Genomic DNA, 18,621 nt, shown 5'->3' with positions numbered 1-18,621 from the left:
AAACAGAAGTTATTCATTATTTACTGAGAGGACATTGATAGTCTAAAGAAAATATAGCAGTCAGTTTTTTGCCAGAACAGACACACAATAAATATTGTTAGGCAATATTGACTAGATTAATTTATCCCTGAGTTTGACAGTCATCTTTTTTTTTTAATATAATGATGGATGTGGCTGTGTAGAACTATGATCGTCAGACACAAAGCAAACAGCATGCGGTCAAAGTCTACTCTGTGTTCATCATAGTCATATTGCAGCCATCCATTTTATTACCCGCTTATTCCCATTCAGGGTCACTTTGCCAACTATCACAAGCTCTTTTTTTTCTTTTCGCCTTTTTTTTTTTATGCAAACCCACATTTTGTTCTCAGCAATTGTGTAATCTTTCTTTTTTGCCAACTTAATTTGTGCATCAGCATGCATCGTAAAGAATACTAAATACATAAGCACAGCTGTGCTGCCAAGTCTAGCAGGGATCAGGAGTTTATATTCTACACTATCACACACTGTTATTCATGAATAAAATATAAAAGAGTCAACCTAGATGCAAATACCTTAATAATCTGTCAAAGATTATTAGATATAAAGTCTGAATTTTCTGTGCCCTGTCTTTTTTTGGTCAGATTACATATGCACACACACACACACACACACACACACACACACACACACTCAGCCTAGCTCACTGTTACCAATCCACCCTGGAATCTGAGTTACGCCAGTTTTACCTTTCTGATTGCATCACCAATTAATTAAAATGACCCCGCTGCAAACAACAGGCTCATTAAGGCCCTGATTATTTGTTCACCTTTTAGGGGCCTCTGTATTATTTTTTCTAGACTTGGTATAGAGTGGCAGGCATTTTATGCTGCTGAGCAGGCTGATCCTTTGTTGCTGTACAAATCCCATACTCATTACTTCTTTAAATGAATATTCCTAAGTTTTGAGCAGTGATTAACAGCGTTATCAATGCTGTGCTAGATTGTCAGTGGTTAATAATTTTCTTAATGTTTGTTATTTCACATCAGTTGAAACAGTATATACAGAACTGACATGCATGTGACAAACCCGAACTATCAACCCTATCTCAAGGGAAGGCGTATAAATAGCACAACATTACAAGGACATTCTGCGTGTCATGAGAACGCATTTCATTTTTCCTTTGTGCGCAACACAACTACAGCCACGGCCACAGTTTAACAAAACCACTTAGTGAGGTTTAGGAAAAACATCATGGTTGGGCTTAAAATAAGTACGGAAACTAAGTAAAATATGTACGGAAACAATGTAACATAAGTACAGAAAACACGTCACAAACGTCACCAAACAAGACTCGGTCAAAACCGAGTATATGGCTGGACCGTAGGCTATATGGTCAGTATGTGAATTTGTGGCTAAATTGTTACACAGATAGTCAGTGGTCATGTCTATTGTGTTTTGTGAACAGTTTTTTCCACTTAAATCTTAATATTTGATTCAGTAATAGTAAATGGTAACATTTACTAGTCAGTATATTATAGGCTACATTTTATACAAGGTGAAAAGGTATTAGCATGACATACAGTATGCAAGGTTAACAGAATTTCAGTTTTTTATTAAAGCATGTGTATCAAAAGCATTCATCATATAAATGTCGTGTAACAATATATACATACTATACTCCATTCAGATAAGAAGCATTTTAAAAGTTGTTTGCTTGTCGTCTTGGTAACAGACCCGACAAAGCATGAATTCAGACTTTTTACTACTCAGCATCATTATGTTGTTATTTCGGCTTCACTTTTGATCCGTGTACAACAACGTCGCTGTCATATTTAATGCGTAGATGACGTTATGTTGAGTGTTGATGGAGTAGCTCCAATGTTAGCATAGCCTGGCATTGATCGATCCGAACTCCATTCAGAAAACCAGCATATTAAAAGTTGTTTGCTTGTTGTGTTGCGGACAGACTTGACAAAGCATGAATTCGGTCTTTTTACAAATCAACACCATAATGTCGTTATTTCGGCATCATTTTGATCCGTTTATTGCAATTAAATCACAGCACAGTCTGTTTACTTTGGGTTCATACCGCAGTAGCGATGTGTGGCTTGTTAGATAGTCAGTTCAATGGCGCTGTATATGAATACAGCTCACCGTCGACGAACATAAACGCTGACGGACATAAACAATAGCACATGCACAACAACAGCACCATGACGTTAACAGTCCCGCTATCAGTATTGGAGACATTAAGACATTTGATTTCCTATTTATTTAGGCTATATAAACGTTATCTTTTACTTTGATCTCACAAACTTTCTAATTGTTTTTCTAATTTGTAATAAGATTAAAACATTTGTCAATGATGCATTTTCCAACACAGGGGAGAGATCTCTGTCTCAGCCTGTGCATCTCTCTCCCCCACACACACACACACACACACACACACACACACACACACAGACCAGAGACCTTGCTCTTAGCGACAGTGGCAGAGAGAACAACACGGTCCAAAGTGTGGTTATAATTCAGCCAAGTCGATGCAGACAATGCTCGTTGCCAAACAAGTCTTTTGCTTGTAAGGGCGGAAACACGAGCAATCTGTCATAACATCTGGCCAAAGTGAATCAGATACAGGTGGAGGAATGCACAGTTTTCAACAGACTAGCTCATAGTTCATCCCTCCCTTGCCCCATCCACCATCATCACATCATAGTTTATAGTAGTGATTTGTTCAAACCGTTTCTTATACTATAAATATTTTTTATTTTATTCATTTTGCATGTTAATTATCACATCATAAGTGATTTGGTCAAAACAATACTGTTGCAGTTGCTACTCGAATGTCAATTCATATAGAGTATATTTGACAAAATAAAGCAATGTTAATTCTGTTATTAATCTGTTTAATTTTTTCTCTTAAAAAACTACAACATTAAGATTCCCGTTAAAGTATTCATCGATAAGCAGCATCGGTAAGAGTAGTCGTTCTGTTCAAATATTAACGATACCCATCCCTTGTCAAAATTGACACATTATACTGTTCTGCATAAAGTAGGGCTGTCAAAGTTAACGCGATAACACAAATTTCGTTTTAACGACACTAATTTCTTTAATGTATTAACACAATCGATCTTTCGGATGTTCTAGCTTTTAAAGCTAGAGAGAAGATACTGGATTCATATGAAACTAGAAAACCTAAGGAATCCATTGGTATCAACGGTGTCATATGAGCTCGTCGCGAAGGAGGCTAAAAAGCTCTCCAAACTTGGCGAGGAAAAACTGTCATGGCCATTTTTAAAGCGGTCTGCTTGACAGCTGACCTCAAGATATGTGAATGAAAACGGGTTCTATGGGGACCCACGAGTCCACGAGCAAATTTTGCTATGCTAAATGCAGTACCTGTGAGGGTTTCTGGACAATATGCGTCATTGTTTTGTGTTGTTAAATGATTTTCATAAATAAATATATACATACATTTGCAAAAAGCAAGCATATTTGTCCACTACCATGTTGATAAGAGTATTAAATACTTGACAAATTTCCCTTTAAGGTACATTTTGAACAGATAAAACATGTGCGATTCATTTGCGATTAAATATTTGAATCGATTGACAGCCCTAGTGTTTACCATCTATTATTATTCTAAAAGGATTGACTATTTAGAATATTATTACTAGCTTAAAAGGAGAGACTGAGGCTAGATGTGAAAGAGTGCATACACTGGAGGAGTATTACAAACATAAAGACAGTATAAATGAGCACTAAGACAGGTTCTGCATTTCTTTTAATCTCTGTGTTCTCCACTTGCTCTTACAGAGATCATCTACAGCTGGGTGTTTAATGAGTTCCCTTCATTCGTTGCTGAGGACAGTCGGCGCTTCATCTCCCAGGACACAGGAAACCTGTACATCTCCAAGGTGCAGCCGTCGGACGTAGGAAGCTACATCTGTCTGGTGAAGAACACGGTGACGAATGCGAGGGTGCTGAGCCCTCCGACACCTCTAACGCTGAAAACCGACGGTGAGGCTCTCAGATTTATAGCACCTCTCACACCCGATAGGCCCCTGATTTGTATAAATGCCCCAGGCAGACAAATCTAATGGATTTCATTGGATAAACCACGCAGAAAATATCGCAGGCCTCTCTCTGTTTGAAAGTGTAACATTTATTTATTTATTTATTTTTAGATCTATTACTTCCTCCCTCTGAACTTGTTTAGCGCAGATGAAAATCTAAAAGCTTATTTTATATTCTGCTGGTGCATTTTATTGTATCATAATGCATTTGGATAAAAAAATGTCAGATCAGATAGGTTAATAAAAGTGGGTCGGCCGTCTGCTTTCCACTGAGCCTCATGTTAGCGGAGGGCGTTATGAATTCCATACACACCGTAAATAGATAGTGAGCAATTCTTTAACATTAGTGTGGGGAGCCTTCTTCGCTCACAATGTGCTTTGGTGAAACCGGCCGTCAGGGAAATCATTTTCCAGCATAAAATTAACTGAATCAATGGCCCTTGCTGTGGATGGGATTTCACTCTTTTATACTAGCCTCTCAGGAGCCATGCTGCGGAGCTGTTTGTTGGATTCAGGTGTGGATTTCACCTACAGGCCTTTTTACATCTGACTACACAGAGAAACGTCCATCACTTCACACAGGTGCCTGTCATTGTCAAGGTTTTCAAAGAGCCACTGAGATTACATCCCCAGTGAAGCTCTGTGAAAGGGCCTCTGTGCCTCGGAACCAGGTTTGTTCCAAATGTTGCAACACAAATTCACCTCTTAAGGATTACATCCCTTCCAGCAAGATTCCTACTCTGCATTTGCATAACCTTGTATGAAATGGCCCTCAGAGACGTACATAATACTTAGCACATAGCCGTGCTAATTTGGTTTGTTTCTCCTATTAGCTGAGATGCAAAATACAGTCAGAAAGGCACGTGGTCAGTCTGCTGTCAGAGTTTGAATGTGGTTTATGGTTGGATAGAGAAAGATTTGTTTGTAGGGCTGTTTAAAATTTTTATATTTAAATATTTAATCGCGATCAATCAAATGATTGTCCATAATTAATCATGATTAATTGCAACACATTTTTTATCCGTTCAAAATGTACCTTAAAGGGAGATTTGTCAAGATTTATTGTACTATTGTCGACATGGGAGTGGGCAAATATGCTGCTTTATGCAAATGTATGTATATATTTATTACTGGAAATCAAGTAACAACACAAAACAATGACAAATATTGTCCAGAAACCCTCACAGGTACTGCATTTAGCATAAAACATATGTACAAATCATAACATGGCAAACTGCAGCCAAACAGGCATCAACAGCTGTCAGTGTGTCAGTGTGCTGACTTGACTATGTCTTGTCCCAAACTGCATGTGATTATCATAAAGTGGGCATGTCTGTAAAGGGGAGACTTCTGGGTACCCATAGAACCCATTTTCAGATCAAGGGACCCCTTTGAAAATGTCTATGCCTGGTTTTCCTCACAAAAATGTAGCACAAGTTTGAAGGGTTTAGCCTCCTTCGCGAAAAGAAAGTATGACATGATAAGCTTCAATTGGCAACAATTTTCTGTCATCATTGGGCAAAAATTCCATAATAACCTTTCAGTATATTGTAATTCAAGTGTTCTGAGAGATAACTAGACTTCTGCATCAGTTCATGGCTCTGTTTACAGGCTTTAAAAAATCTTTGACCAATCACAGGTCATTTCAGAAAGAGAGCATTCCTATTGGCGGTGCTTAGTATTTCCTCAACAGATCTCAACATGGCCGCCGGGTCACAAACCTTCTCATTATACAGCTAAACAGTACACTACAAGATGTTTCTGAAAACATTTTAGGCGAGAAATAGGCATTACAATAATAGAATATTGATTCATATTTGATCAGCGCTGCCTAGTTTGACCGTTTGATTCGTGAGTGATTGACTCGTGGCTCTCATAGACGGAAGCTGGACGGCTGACTCCAGCTCAACTCTGATTGGTTGTTTTCCTCCGGTCTGTGAAATCCTGCAGATGCCGTTAGGAGCACCGGAGGACACAGAGGCACATGATTTTTTTCAGATTACCTGTCTCATGCACTACTGTCAGAATATAGTGACCGTTTTATAAATATAACTTTTTTTAATCATATTTGCCCCATTTTTACCCACTGCTGCTTTAAAGAAATGAATTGCGTTGAAAACAAATTTGCATTAACGCATTATTATCACGTCAACTTTGACAGCCCTAATTTTGTCGTGTTAATTTTTTATGGATGAGTGATGGAAGAGTAATCAAGTTTGCAGCATCCATATAGTGTTGTCCATCCATAATGTGGCCATGATAGCCGGGGGCTAAAGGACAGCACTCTCACCTGCAACACAACATGGCCAAATCAAACCCTCTACAGCTGTAGCTCCATTATGCCAAGAAATGCCTTGGCCAGCCTCGCTCTGCACATCTCGTCGTGTTCAGCAGGCTTCTATATTGTGAGTTTGGGGTCTAAAATGCTGAAAATTGCATTGGCACACTTCACAGCAGACACCCAAATGTTCCCCAGGCCGTGTGCACCCCCTCAGTCATTGGAGTCTGACCAATCAGACGCTGCAATCTGTGCCTCAGTAAAAGTGAGCGATTATTACACAGCAGACAGTTCAAGCTGGATCTGTGTGTGCGGCTCACCACTGTCAGCTCCAGCCCCGACTCTCTTAATCAAAACAAGCATCTGGGCTCCATTATACCCCGCTGGAAGCCATTGATCGGCAATTCACAATCCACCTTGAGCAGAGCGGGGCTAAGCACTGAACTCTGCACTAATGCACTGTTTTAAAACAAGATATACAGTTCATCTCAGAAACACACTGCCTTTGATTTATGATTATTTATTTTCTAGTAAGTGCATAATATTACTGTGGATAGCAGCAACTTTGAAATGGCTCTGAATCAGAACACAAGCAGTTGTTCGTTGATCAAAAGGAATGCTATAGCAAAATGATATCACTGTTCATGAAAAAAATCTGATAATTGACATTGTCTATCATGTCATTTTGTAAATGCCAGATTATAAAATAATCCGTATGTCTTATTATTTATTTGACTGTTTAGCATTGAAGCATTGCTTTTGTTAGCAAATGTTTATCATCAACTTATTTTAATGGTTGAATTGTCAAACTATGTGTATTATCTATTCATAACTAAAACTCTTCAATTACTTTCTATGTAAATACCTCAAATTTATATTTGCCAAAAAAATTGGGCTTTTAACCAGGGCTGTCAAAGTTAACAGGATAATAACGCGTTAACACAAATTTGTTTTAACGCCACTAATTTCTTTAACGCATTTTAATAAACCTCTTAAAAATCTGACAGGCCGCCGATCTTTCGGAGGTTGCTGGCTCGGTTTTAAAGCTAAAGTGAAGATACTAGCATCATCAAATCTAATGGATCCATTGATACCAACCATGTCATACTAGCTTGTCGTGAAGGAGGTTAAATAACGCTCCAAAGTTACGCTAAATTTTGGCGAGGAAAAACTGGTATGGCCATTTTCAAAGGGGGCCCATGACCTCTGACCTCAAGATATGTGAATGTAAATGGGTTCTATGGGTACCCACGAGTCTCCCCTTTACAGACATGCCCACTTTATGATAATCACATGCAGTTTGGGGCAAGTCATCTTCAAGTCAGCACACTGACACACTGACAGCTGTTGTTGCCATGTTATGATTTGAGCATATTTTTTTTTACGCTAAATGCAGTACCTGTGAGGGTTTCTGGACAATATGTGTCATTGTTTTGTGTTGTTAATTGATTCCCAATAATAAATATATACATACATTTGCATAAAGCAGCATATTTGTCCACTCCCATGTTGATAAGAGTATTAAATACTTGACAAATCTCCCTTTAAGGTGCATTTTGAACAGATAAAAAATGTGCGATTAATCGCGATTATCTATGAACAATCATGCGATTAATCAAAATATTTTAATCGATTGACTGCCCCACTGTTAACCATTGTTTTTACATCCAGATGAGTGGTAAAGCCTCCAGTTGGACTGCAGTACTCGTGGTGTTATTGTTGTAATGAGACATTTTCTCTCTCCACAGCGACAGTGATATCAATGAAACATAATGTTCGCAGGCACGTGTCCTCTCCATATGGGCATGTTTTCTGTACTGCTCTATAAATTGTTATTGTAGACCATAGGCCCACAGCCATATTGGATGTCAGAATGATCATTTACTAGCCAACATATGCTCAGTGGTGTAGTCAAAACAAGTCCTTGTCCTTTACCCTGAACGTACACATGCTGCTATTAAAAAAGCACCAGCTTACGGTCTTTACTATAAATACACCACTGTTATGGTTAAGAACAGTATCATGGAAATATGAATCTGGAGTGAAAGAACTGCTCCCTTCAATGCTTTTTAAAATTAGAATTCCAAAAAAAGTATTTTGAATGTATTGTGTTTATTGCAAACATGCAGCCATAATGAACATGACATTTTCCTTATTTACTACATTAACCCCAAGAAGAAATCATCAAAAATCAATATTTAAAGTCAAATTGTCAGAAGTTGTCTGGTATATTACAGCATTGTGTGTAATGTTAATGATGTTCCTTACATAAAACATGGCTACATTGCTATTGCAGTGTAGATGGAGGATCGTTGGGGCTACTTCCTCAATGAGTACAACAGTAGTGATGTGACAATTAAAACATATGGAGGTGGAGAAAGTAAGAGGGAATTGTTAGTAAACTATTACAATTTGACTATTGCATGGGGAAGTGTTTTATATATATTTTACAGCCGGTCTAAATTCGTAAAGAATTAAAAGTAATCCTGCGTTAGTGCTTCCGAGCAGCTCGATATCATGCCAAAGCGTGTAATACACCCACCTGTCCACCAGAGGATAGCGTGTCAGTGTCACGTTTTACCTTGCCGAGGTGTGAATATTACACTAGTGCATGAAGGTGCAGTACCAGCAGGGGGCAACAAAACCACTCACTTAGGTTTAGGCAACAAAACCCCTTAGCTAGGTTTAGGAAAAACTTTATGGTTGGCCTTAAAATAGGTATGTAAACTAAGTACAATATGTACAGAAACAACGTGACATAAGTACGGAAAACACGTCACTAAAAAACATTTCCGTGGTTGAAAGTGCTGTGTTTGATGGACCCATCCACCTCCCCTCCCGCCCACCGTAAGCAGTCTTTATCACTTTTTATTCTATGTCACTAGCTCTGAGCGTGTCATATTTACACGGATGCGTTTACACTACAGTCAGTACAGACTCCATGGTGTGCAAATGACATGCCAAAAGCAACAACAGCGTCCTTATTGCACACTTTTGCCTCGAGCATTATTGTGTCATTCTCACGCCTTTTCGTGCGACCGGGCTAGTCTGAGATGAAAGAAGGAAAACTCCTGTGTATGACTGGATCAGAGAGCTAATAAAATGCTTATTCTATGAGCCTGGAGTCCCAGTGAATTCCAGGATAGGTATTTTACTTTAAAATTGGTCCGCAGAAGAACAAAGCACAACAGAAAATGTAATTTTCATCTGATTAATAAATAAAACTGGAACATAAAATATAAAGCTGTACTACAAATGAGGGGCTGTTAATGTTTTAGCACACCGAGCCGAGGCATTATTTCCCTCAGTTCTATCAGGTCCAGCCACTGAGGCTGAATATGATATTGAATGTACCATGGCATGAGCCGATGAAATATTGAAAATTCATTATATGTGAAGGGCTGCTTTGGAGCTATAAATGTTGAGAATGAGATTGAAATTGAAAAGTTCTTTGGAACAAATATCATAAAACTCCTTTACCATACATAGTGGGCCACAATTCAATAACCCCACTCCTTATCACATAAAAAGTGTCAGGTACATGTAGGAGGTGTAATTATGGTTTCTCAAATGTCATGTCGGCCATTTGTCTTACCGGTCGTGTGGCGTAGCGCTGGATATGGTCTGATATGTTTTGTTGTGAATTCAGGAAGGCGCCGGGGTTAGCAGTGTTGCCCGTCAGCGGTGCTCACGCGTAACAATTGTGTGTACATTTAACATTCTTCTGTAAAGAGTAAAATACTCATGCAATATTCATATCGCAAACTCCCATTTAATAAGAGGGATAATAGTAATTAGATCCCAGATGAAGGTGTTTTCCTTTGTTGCTCCAAATTTGCTCAATGCCATCTGACACATCGTTCTGGCAAATGGATATAAATGGCCGCCTCAACATACAGACGAATAAACAAGGAAAACGTGTCCTCTGGCTATGACTTAGAGTGGAGGTGTTAGTCATAGTGGCACTTAGCAAGACTGATAACACGTTATCACTTGTGTGTGTCCTTCACAATGTGGCTCACTAATTCTTGAGGACAATACACTACTTTTCCCTGTTGTCACTGGAGAATATTTGTTAGTACATCATCTTAATGGTTTGTTTTTCTGATACCGTGGCTCATAGAGCTTTTTTTTTTACCATTTTGTATTATGTAGACGTTGTTGTCATGCATACAGTTGATGGCAGTATGCTACCTATGCAGAATTTGGCTCACCTGACTGCATTTTCCAACTGACTTTGAGTACATGAAAATAATAAAAATATATATAAAAATGTAAAATACCATGTGTTAAACTAGGGATGCACAGATTTATCGACCGAACATCGGTATCGTCCGATATTCACATTGTCGGCAGTGGCGGATGTTTAACTGTTGTGATGCATCGATTTTGCGCCGGCTAAATGTTGTGTTGGTTATTTGCGGTCAGTCTCTGACAACAGTAACCAGCTGTTCATTCTGAGAAGAAGCCACCGGCTGTACTCGACATTGGCATGACAGCGGGGGGCCTTGCATACGTGTGAAACTACATACAAAGAAATGAAAGAAAAAGTCGGCCGTGTGGGACTATTTCACCTTTTCAGAAAAAAGATCCACGACAAGAACATTGTTATGTTCACCAAAAAATTAAGCAGTAAAAAAAATGGCCAACAAGATTTATTAAAAATAATCACTATAGTTTTGATGGGAATGAATCTCGTGTGTATGTTTGTGTCACTGGAAGCCTGTCAGTCCAACCACAGCACCCAGTACTTTACAGTGGGGACATCCTCCATGCTGTGCAGCCCGGATCCAGTCCCGGGTGAGCAGAGTGCAGCGGCACATCGGGGCCGCCGCATCGTAGTCCTGCGGCTCTGCCGTGGTTCCGTCCAGCCCGGACAGCTGAGGCAGCGACGCCCGAGGCTGCACCAGCAGAGCGGAGCTCTCCATCCGCTCCCAGGTGGCATCCTGCCGCTACTAGTCCACTAGTTACTCGATCGCGGATGGCGTCGTTCGCTCAGAGGGATAAAAAAAAAGAAAATTAATACAAAAATTGGTTGCTAAATATATTTAGGCCGCCGTTAATATATGGACGGCCCGCCCAAGTGAAGTCTAGGTGTGAGAAATACTGATTATGTTTCTAATCGCTTTTACATTTAATTTATGCTTTACAAAATGGATATTTGTTAGCACTGTCGCCTCAAAGCAAGAGTGTCGCAGGTTCAAAACCCGGCTTGGGGCCCTTCTATGTAGAATTTTCATGTTCTCCCCGTGTTAGCGTGGGTTTTCTCCGGGATCTCCAGCTTCCTCCCACAGTCCAAAGACATGCAGGTTAGGTTCATTGTTGACTCTAAATGTCCCGTAGGTGTGAATGTGAGTGTGAATGGTTGTCTGTCTCTATGTGTCAGCCCTGTGATAGTCTGGCGACCTGTCCAGGGTGTACCCCGCCTTCACCCAATGTCAGCTGGGATCGGCTCCAGCCCCCCCCCCCGTGACCCTGAACAGGATAAGCAGGTTACAGATAATGGATGGATGGATGGAAAATGAATATTTTTGTTAGGCTGTTCAAGTACTGAAACATTCTTCTCTTTGAGTAGGTAGTTGTATAGCAGCTGAAAAGGCTTTTGAAGCAGTTATTTTAAAAAGAAGAATATTTTTTTATTTGAAAGGAGGTTAAGTTAAAGGTTGTTTCATTCAAAGACAGTGTAATGAAATTCTGAATGACTTTAAAACAGCTCAGTTATTCTTTTATAATGAATATGTCTTTGTTTCCCGGCACAAAAGGGGAATGAATAACAGCAAAAATAAAATAAACAAAAACATCGGTATCGGCTATTGACCAAAATTGTCAAATTAAACATTGATATCGGTATCGGCCGAGAATCTTGCAATTGGTGCATTCCTATGTTAAACTTGACTAATCGTATATACTTTATTATTATATATTATGTATTTGAGCTAAATCCGAATCCCTGACCCTATTACAGTGATAAATAGTGTATACAGTAAAGGTGAATAGTTGAAAGATATGCCAGATGGTGTGCATAATCTTGCAGTCCCACACTTGTACACTGCATGATTCAATGTACCATGTGTATCTTGACTGGTCTTTGCATCAGGAATCCTCAGGAAATTTACATTTGCTGCTTCATTTTTTTTTTTTTTCTTCAGTAGTTGCTTATCATAAAACAGGTACCGGGGCAATATGAAGTGAGCCTCCCTATTATTTTGAAATCACCATGCCCAGTCTCCGTGTAGCACACTGCAATATGATGGGGAAAAAAGAGGGGGGGTAAGTAGTGGTTTCAATCTGCTTGGTTCTAATGTCTGCAATTCCTCTTTCTTAACCTGTTCTAGGTGTCATGGGTGAATATGAGCCCAAAATTGAAGTCCATTTCCCTACATCTGTTCTGGCTGCCAAAGGAGTCACTGTCAGGCTGGAGTGCTTCGCCCTGGGGAAGTAAGTAAACACGGACATATTGCACAAATATAGGTAGTTGTTTATTACAGCAGCATCATATTAATCACCAGGAAAAGTAAAGTACATGGCTCCGTTGCTGAGAAATCCTTTAGATAACACTCCTTGTGTTTTCCTCTCTTCTTTAAATTACATTATTCCATTACCTGAAAGGGGACCAGGCATATCTTGTCTTCAGGCGGGATGTTAAGTGAGTGTAGAGAAGTGCAGCATCGTAGCTCGGCTGTTAGATGGCATGTTAGTGCAAGGGGGGGGGGAGACTGAATAGGGAATTCAGCCCTAGGGACCCATGTGTTCTCATAATTGAGAGCCCAAATGTATCTGTGTTTCCTGGCTGCTTTCAGGGTCTGTTATGAATGTAAAAAGCCAAGGTTATGTCTATGGAAAAATGAAATTGGTAATAGTTGTCTGCCAGGAGGGAAAACACACTTTTGTCCACAGAGACTTCAATCCAAACCACTTACCACAGTTACTAAAGTTAGCATCGCAGGCTCTGCGGTTGACAAAGCCATTGCCTTTTTTAAATCAAAATATACATATTTTTTATTCATTTCTTTTTCTCATTTAAATTCATTTCATTCAAAAATAAATTCATACCATTTTCAAAGGGTTCTTCTCCAAAGCGAGGTTGAAGTGGTGTTTGACACTACCAAAAAATATTTTTCGTTGCACAACATAATCTTTTATCATCCCCTACTCCATTTTGTTTATAATTATTCAGCATGAATAATTCATTGCTGAGTCCTATCTTAAGTGCAAACAGTCTCTAATCTACAGATGACTAAGGACCTCATAATTGTTTTCCTTGATTTCAATTAATTATCCACATTATGGTGAGTCATTTCCTAAATATATAGACACTGCGTTATAATCTCACACCCCTTAGTTTTTCCTATCAAGCTATGCAGGAGTTTTGGGATTCTTGTAGGACAGTCTTTGCTCTGTGCTTCCGTAAGTGAAGTAATTTGTGCCTGATGGCTCTCAGTCAGACAGTGATGCCGGTGACTTACCCTTTTACATAGAGATGAATGATTTATCAATGCACCCTATTAAGAAATGCCAGTCTTTATATAGAACCGAAAATGAAGTTAAAATGGCTTTTGTTCTCCTGTTGATCAATATTGATGATGGCACCACTAGCTAAGACGGGGCAGAAAAGCTCTTTGTGTGTGAATGCCAAAGCTCCTTGATATGATTGTCTGTTGTGATATTTACCAGTGACACTACTTTGTGGGCCTCAGTCAAGGGCAAAGAGAACAATGAGGCAATACAAATTGTCTAATAGTTTGGCATTCTAGTCACCTTAAAACGTTGTCATTTTTAGTGCAAGACTGCTTTTTAAAGGTCCTCTATATGACATCCGGAGCATTAATAAAGCACCGAACAACTATTTGCTATGTATAGATATAGTGGAGTAATGTCTACCTGAGCAGAGAATGAAGTCTCTCTTCTCCATGCTTTGTTGACATAACCGGGCCGGCCGCGCATGCTTTGAGTGCATGTGAGCGTGCCCCACTGGCTACCACACGCCCCGTCCCGACCTACGACGCCGTAGCAGAAGCGTAGCACTCACCGTCTGATACCCCTACCCCCCCCTCAGGTAAACACTGTCAGTTGTCAGTTGTAGCTCTGTCTGTTTTCACTGTCAGCGCTGTTAGCAACGTTAGCTGCAAGACGCCAGCTCAGCCGTCACTGAATTGAGAGCCGTGCAGAGGAAATAGAAATGCGTCCAATGGGGCATTAAACACCTTTAATGCTATAAGTACCGTTAGCTGCGAGCCGCCAGCTTAACCGTCGCCATGTTGAGCCGTGCGGAGCCAATAAAAAATGCTCCCAATCTGGCATTTAGCACCTTTAGCGCTGTTAGTACCATTAGCTACAAGACGCCAGCTCAGCCGTCGCCATATTGAGAGCCGTGCAGAGGCAATAGAAATGCTCCCAATCTGGCATTTAGCACCTTTAGTGCTGTTGGTGCCGTTAGCTGCGAGCCGCCAGCTCATCCGTCGCCATATTGAGAGCCGTGCGGAGGCAATAGAAATGCTCCCAATCTGGCATTAAACACCTTTAGCGCTGTTAGTACCGTTAGCTGCGAGCCGCCAGCTCAGCCGTTGCCATATTGAGAACCGTGCAGAGGCAATAGAAATGCTCCCAATCTGGCATTTAGCACCTTTAATCATGATCTGGCTAGCTCACACCTGCCGCTCTGCACTAGTCTCATACGGCGTGTACAGCCTATAACGCTGTCCCGACCTACGGCGTCGTAGCAGAAGCGTAGCACCCACCCTCTGGTACCACCCCAGGTAAACACTGTCAGTTGTCAGTTGTAGCTCTGTCTGTTTTCACTGTTAGCACTGTTAGCCACGTTAGCTGCGAGACGCCATCTCAGCCGTCACTAAGTTGCGAGCTGTGCGGAGGCAATAGAAATGCTCCCAATCTGGCATTTAGCATCTTTAGCACTAGTACCGTTAGCTGCAAGCCGCCACCTCAGCCATCGTCATGTTGAGAGCCGTGCAGAGGCAATAGAAATGCTCCCAATCTGGCATTTAGCACCTTTAATCATGACTTTGTAACTTGTTTGTTTGTGAAATTGGATTCTCAGTAGAATGATAACCATTGTTTCCTATTGTGGAGCATCACTGTGCTTCTAAAGTTTCGAGGTACAAGTTACTTAATATAAATGAAAATATAAATAAAACCAAGTAGTTTGGTGGAAAGGGGCATCATTAGCACTTTCCTATTAGGTTTATCACACCTTTATGTGTTTGTTAATTGAAAATGTAATTGTGGTGTTCTCATATGCATGTTGGTTCTGCTTCCTTATTGCCAGCTGATGCAAAACGGTTATCATTCAGCCAGTTTTTTTGGTGTCTTTTTCAGATAAGTTTATCAGGATTGTTACCATGAATGATTATTGCCATTTATAGGTGATGATATACTACCTATAGATTTCCAAACAACACAAATTCAATTTAAAACCCCAGCTTCATATTCTGATTTACAAGAAACTCTGGGAAGTGCAGTGCTGTTAGCTGCATTCATTTCAAGGGATATTGAAGTATGTAGTTCAAAAGGCCTTGTACATTTGATGGGTTACATATTCTCCCACTCCTTTCCACTTAAAATATAATATGTGGTATGTGGTAGATGCTTTCATCCAAATTGCTTTAGAGTAGTAGATATACTTTTAGCTCCAGTGACCCCAGAGGGAATCAAACTCTTGAAACCCTTGCAGTTATGTTCCTCATTGAGCTATACAGGACCACAAGGACCACAGAAAGTGCCTCTTAATGACAACACATTTTGTACTCTTGGTACTATGGGTAATGTTTCTGAAAAGACAGTTTTTGCTCAGATCATACAGGTAAAATGTGGCTTTAGATTCTCCCTAAAAAATAGTGTAGAATTCCCTAGAGGGCCCGAAACACTGCGAGCTCAGAGCTAAATGGTGGAATAATATCTAGAGTTTAATGATCTGTATCAAACTCCACCATATTTTAGTATTAGATTTAATTTTCAACCTTTATTATGGAACAAGTCCAGATGAGGGCACAGCAATTGTGTGGAATGCTAATTAAGATATAATCTACAGAGCTTGCGGGCACATTCTTAAATTGAAAAACTGTAACACCTTACATAAACTCTGGAGTGTAGTACCTTCACATTCACGATGTTAGGGTATGAAATACTCAGTTTTTACACTTTGATAAAATTGCCATAACCTTCGCCTCAGAGTTCAGGAGTTAATGCCAGCAGTTCCATATATAAAAGACACTGACAGGCGGGGGTTCTCGTTTCTAAACTGAGTGAGCCTATATTCCCCCCTGCCCGCCCCCAGTCCTGTGGACACGTCCAGGCCCGGTGCTCATTATTCAGCCTCCAAAGAGAAACCCTGCCACGGACTCAGGAAGATTCACCCTCATGTTCCAGCCCCTCGAGGTCTCTATAGATTTGTTCTGTTCTCTGGCTAGTCGAGAGTGTAGTCGGAGCAAAGGTCTCTTGCAAAATTCTCCATCAATAACATATAAGGAAGGGCTTCATAACAACTGCATGCCGTATTCATGAGTACTGATTCAATCTCCGTTGTTAGCATATGTTGTTCTTACACCCCACAGGGGCTTGGGAATGAAAATGCCAAGTGCTAACAAATGGAACCACGTTGGACCACAGATATTTGATTTTACCTCAGGCCTCAGATGTAGCCCCTATTGTAACCACACTATTAACATATATAGTTGTCTGAACTGCAGATGGGGAGATGCTAGTGATGACAGTGACTTCATTTCTATATTATTTGACTGGATGGATGGATGACAAATTGAAATAGGTGGGTTATACTTTATACTTTGTGGTTACAGGTTAGTTTTACAATTGCTAACAAGTGTATACCTATACTTGAGATTCTTTCACTTAACTCTTACATGTTCTTACATGCACACGTTTTCCTTCCAAGACGAACATATAGTCAATCATAGCACGACTTTCAAAATACTAACAGTTGATGGCATTACAAAAAACTGCAAAAAGCGTTTCAGGTTTCAGTTCTACCTGCATACAACAGACAATATGAAATCCATTGTTTTTATAATTCAGCTTCCTTTGACTGTAAACCACTCTACATGTTTTGGTTGAGTGTAAGATGTGTGCATTCCTGGCACCACGCTATCTAAAAGTAAATGAGTTGTCTTTATTTTATATAATATACAGTAGAAAAAAATAGTGACAGAATGGCTGCAGTAAAAGCTGTATTAGCAACATGAAATTGCTGCCAGTGATCCACAAAAATCAAACATACATGGCCTTTGGATCCAAATGTGTAAAAAAATAAAATACACAAATACAATAAAAAAGGCAAGGAAGGGCAACAAAAAAACACAAAATGTCCTGGCCCACATCACATCTTACTGTATGTCGTCTCTCACTATGCACCTTGGATAGAAACTCTTGGCCTGCATTATCCACCTCTGGCAGTCTATTTTACACAACTTACAGTAAATCAGCTATTTCTCAATGTTTCAATGATCTTCATTTTCATTCAAAAATGCTTTTCAGCTGTTTCAGTATAGCTGTTGAGCTGCTGCTGTTGCAGAAGTAGAGGCTCTACATTATATTTAAGGTTTTAAACTTTGGGTTTTCATTTCTGGCATGCTGTGTGCAAGCTTTTGTAAATAAAACAGGAAAGAGACATAATTTTGTTATTGGGTAAGTATGTAATGTATGTAATGAAAATGTAAGTATTTTAGAAACTTGAAGTGTTAATTAATGCTGTCAAAGTTAACACTTTCTCTCAATTTTTTTTAAAGCCAATTACTTTAACGCATTAATGCGACTTGTAATTTTTAGGGCTCAGTTTCAAAGCTGAAGATACTTGTATCATATGAAACCAGGAAACCTAAGGAATCCATCGGTACCAACTGTCACACTAGCTTGTCGCGAAGGAGGCTAAATAATGCTCCAAACTTGCACTAAATTGCATGGCATGGCCATTCTCAAAGGGGTCCCTTGACCTCTGATCTCAAGATATGTGAATGACAACGGGTTCTATGGATACCCACGAGTCTTCCCTTTACAGACATGCCCACTTTATGATAATCACATGCAGTTTGGGGCAAGTCATAGTCAAGTCAGCACACTGACACACTGACAGCTGTTGATGCCTGTTGGGCTGCAGTTTGCCATGTTATGTTTTGAGCATATTTTTTATGCTAAATGCAGTACCTGGGAGGGTTTCTGGACAATAATAATTTTTTTGTGTTGTTAATTGATTTCCAATGATAAATATATACATAGATTTGCATAAAGCAGCATATTTGCCCACTCCCATGTTGA

The 18,621-nt window shown here is 39.8% G+C and overlaps 1 protein-coding gene across 6 annotated transcripts in view; it reads left to right on the top strand.

Annotated features, from left to right (window-relative positions):
- Window positions 1-18,621, top strand: part of cntn5 (contactin 5) — a 179,035-nt gene that overhangs the window by 104,240 nt on the left and 56,174 nt on the right. For all 6 annotated transcript variants that reach the window (XM_074640435.1, XM_074640434.1, XM_074640433.1 and 3 more), the window contains 2 exons: window positions 3,802-4,005; window positions 12,675-12,777. In XM_074640435.1, coding sequence (XP_074496536.1) covers window positions 3,802-4,005; window positions 12,675-12,777 — 307 coding nt within the window. The remainder of the gene's footprint in view (window positions 1-3,801; window positions 4,006-12,674; window positions 12,778-18,621) is intronic.

This window comes from Sebastes fasciatus, chromosome 7, assembly GCF_043250625.1.
Source record: "Sebastes fasciatus isolate fSebFas1 chromosome 7, fSebFas1.pri, whole genome shotgun sequence".
In the NCBI taxonomy this organism is placed as follows: domain Eukaryota; kingdom Metazoa; phylum Chordata; class Actinopteri; order Perciformes; family Sebastidae; genus Sebastes; species Sebastes fasciatus.
This window is presented reverse-complemented; position numbering and strand designations above follow the sequence as displayed.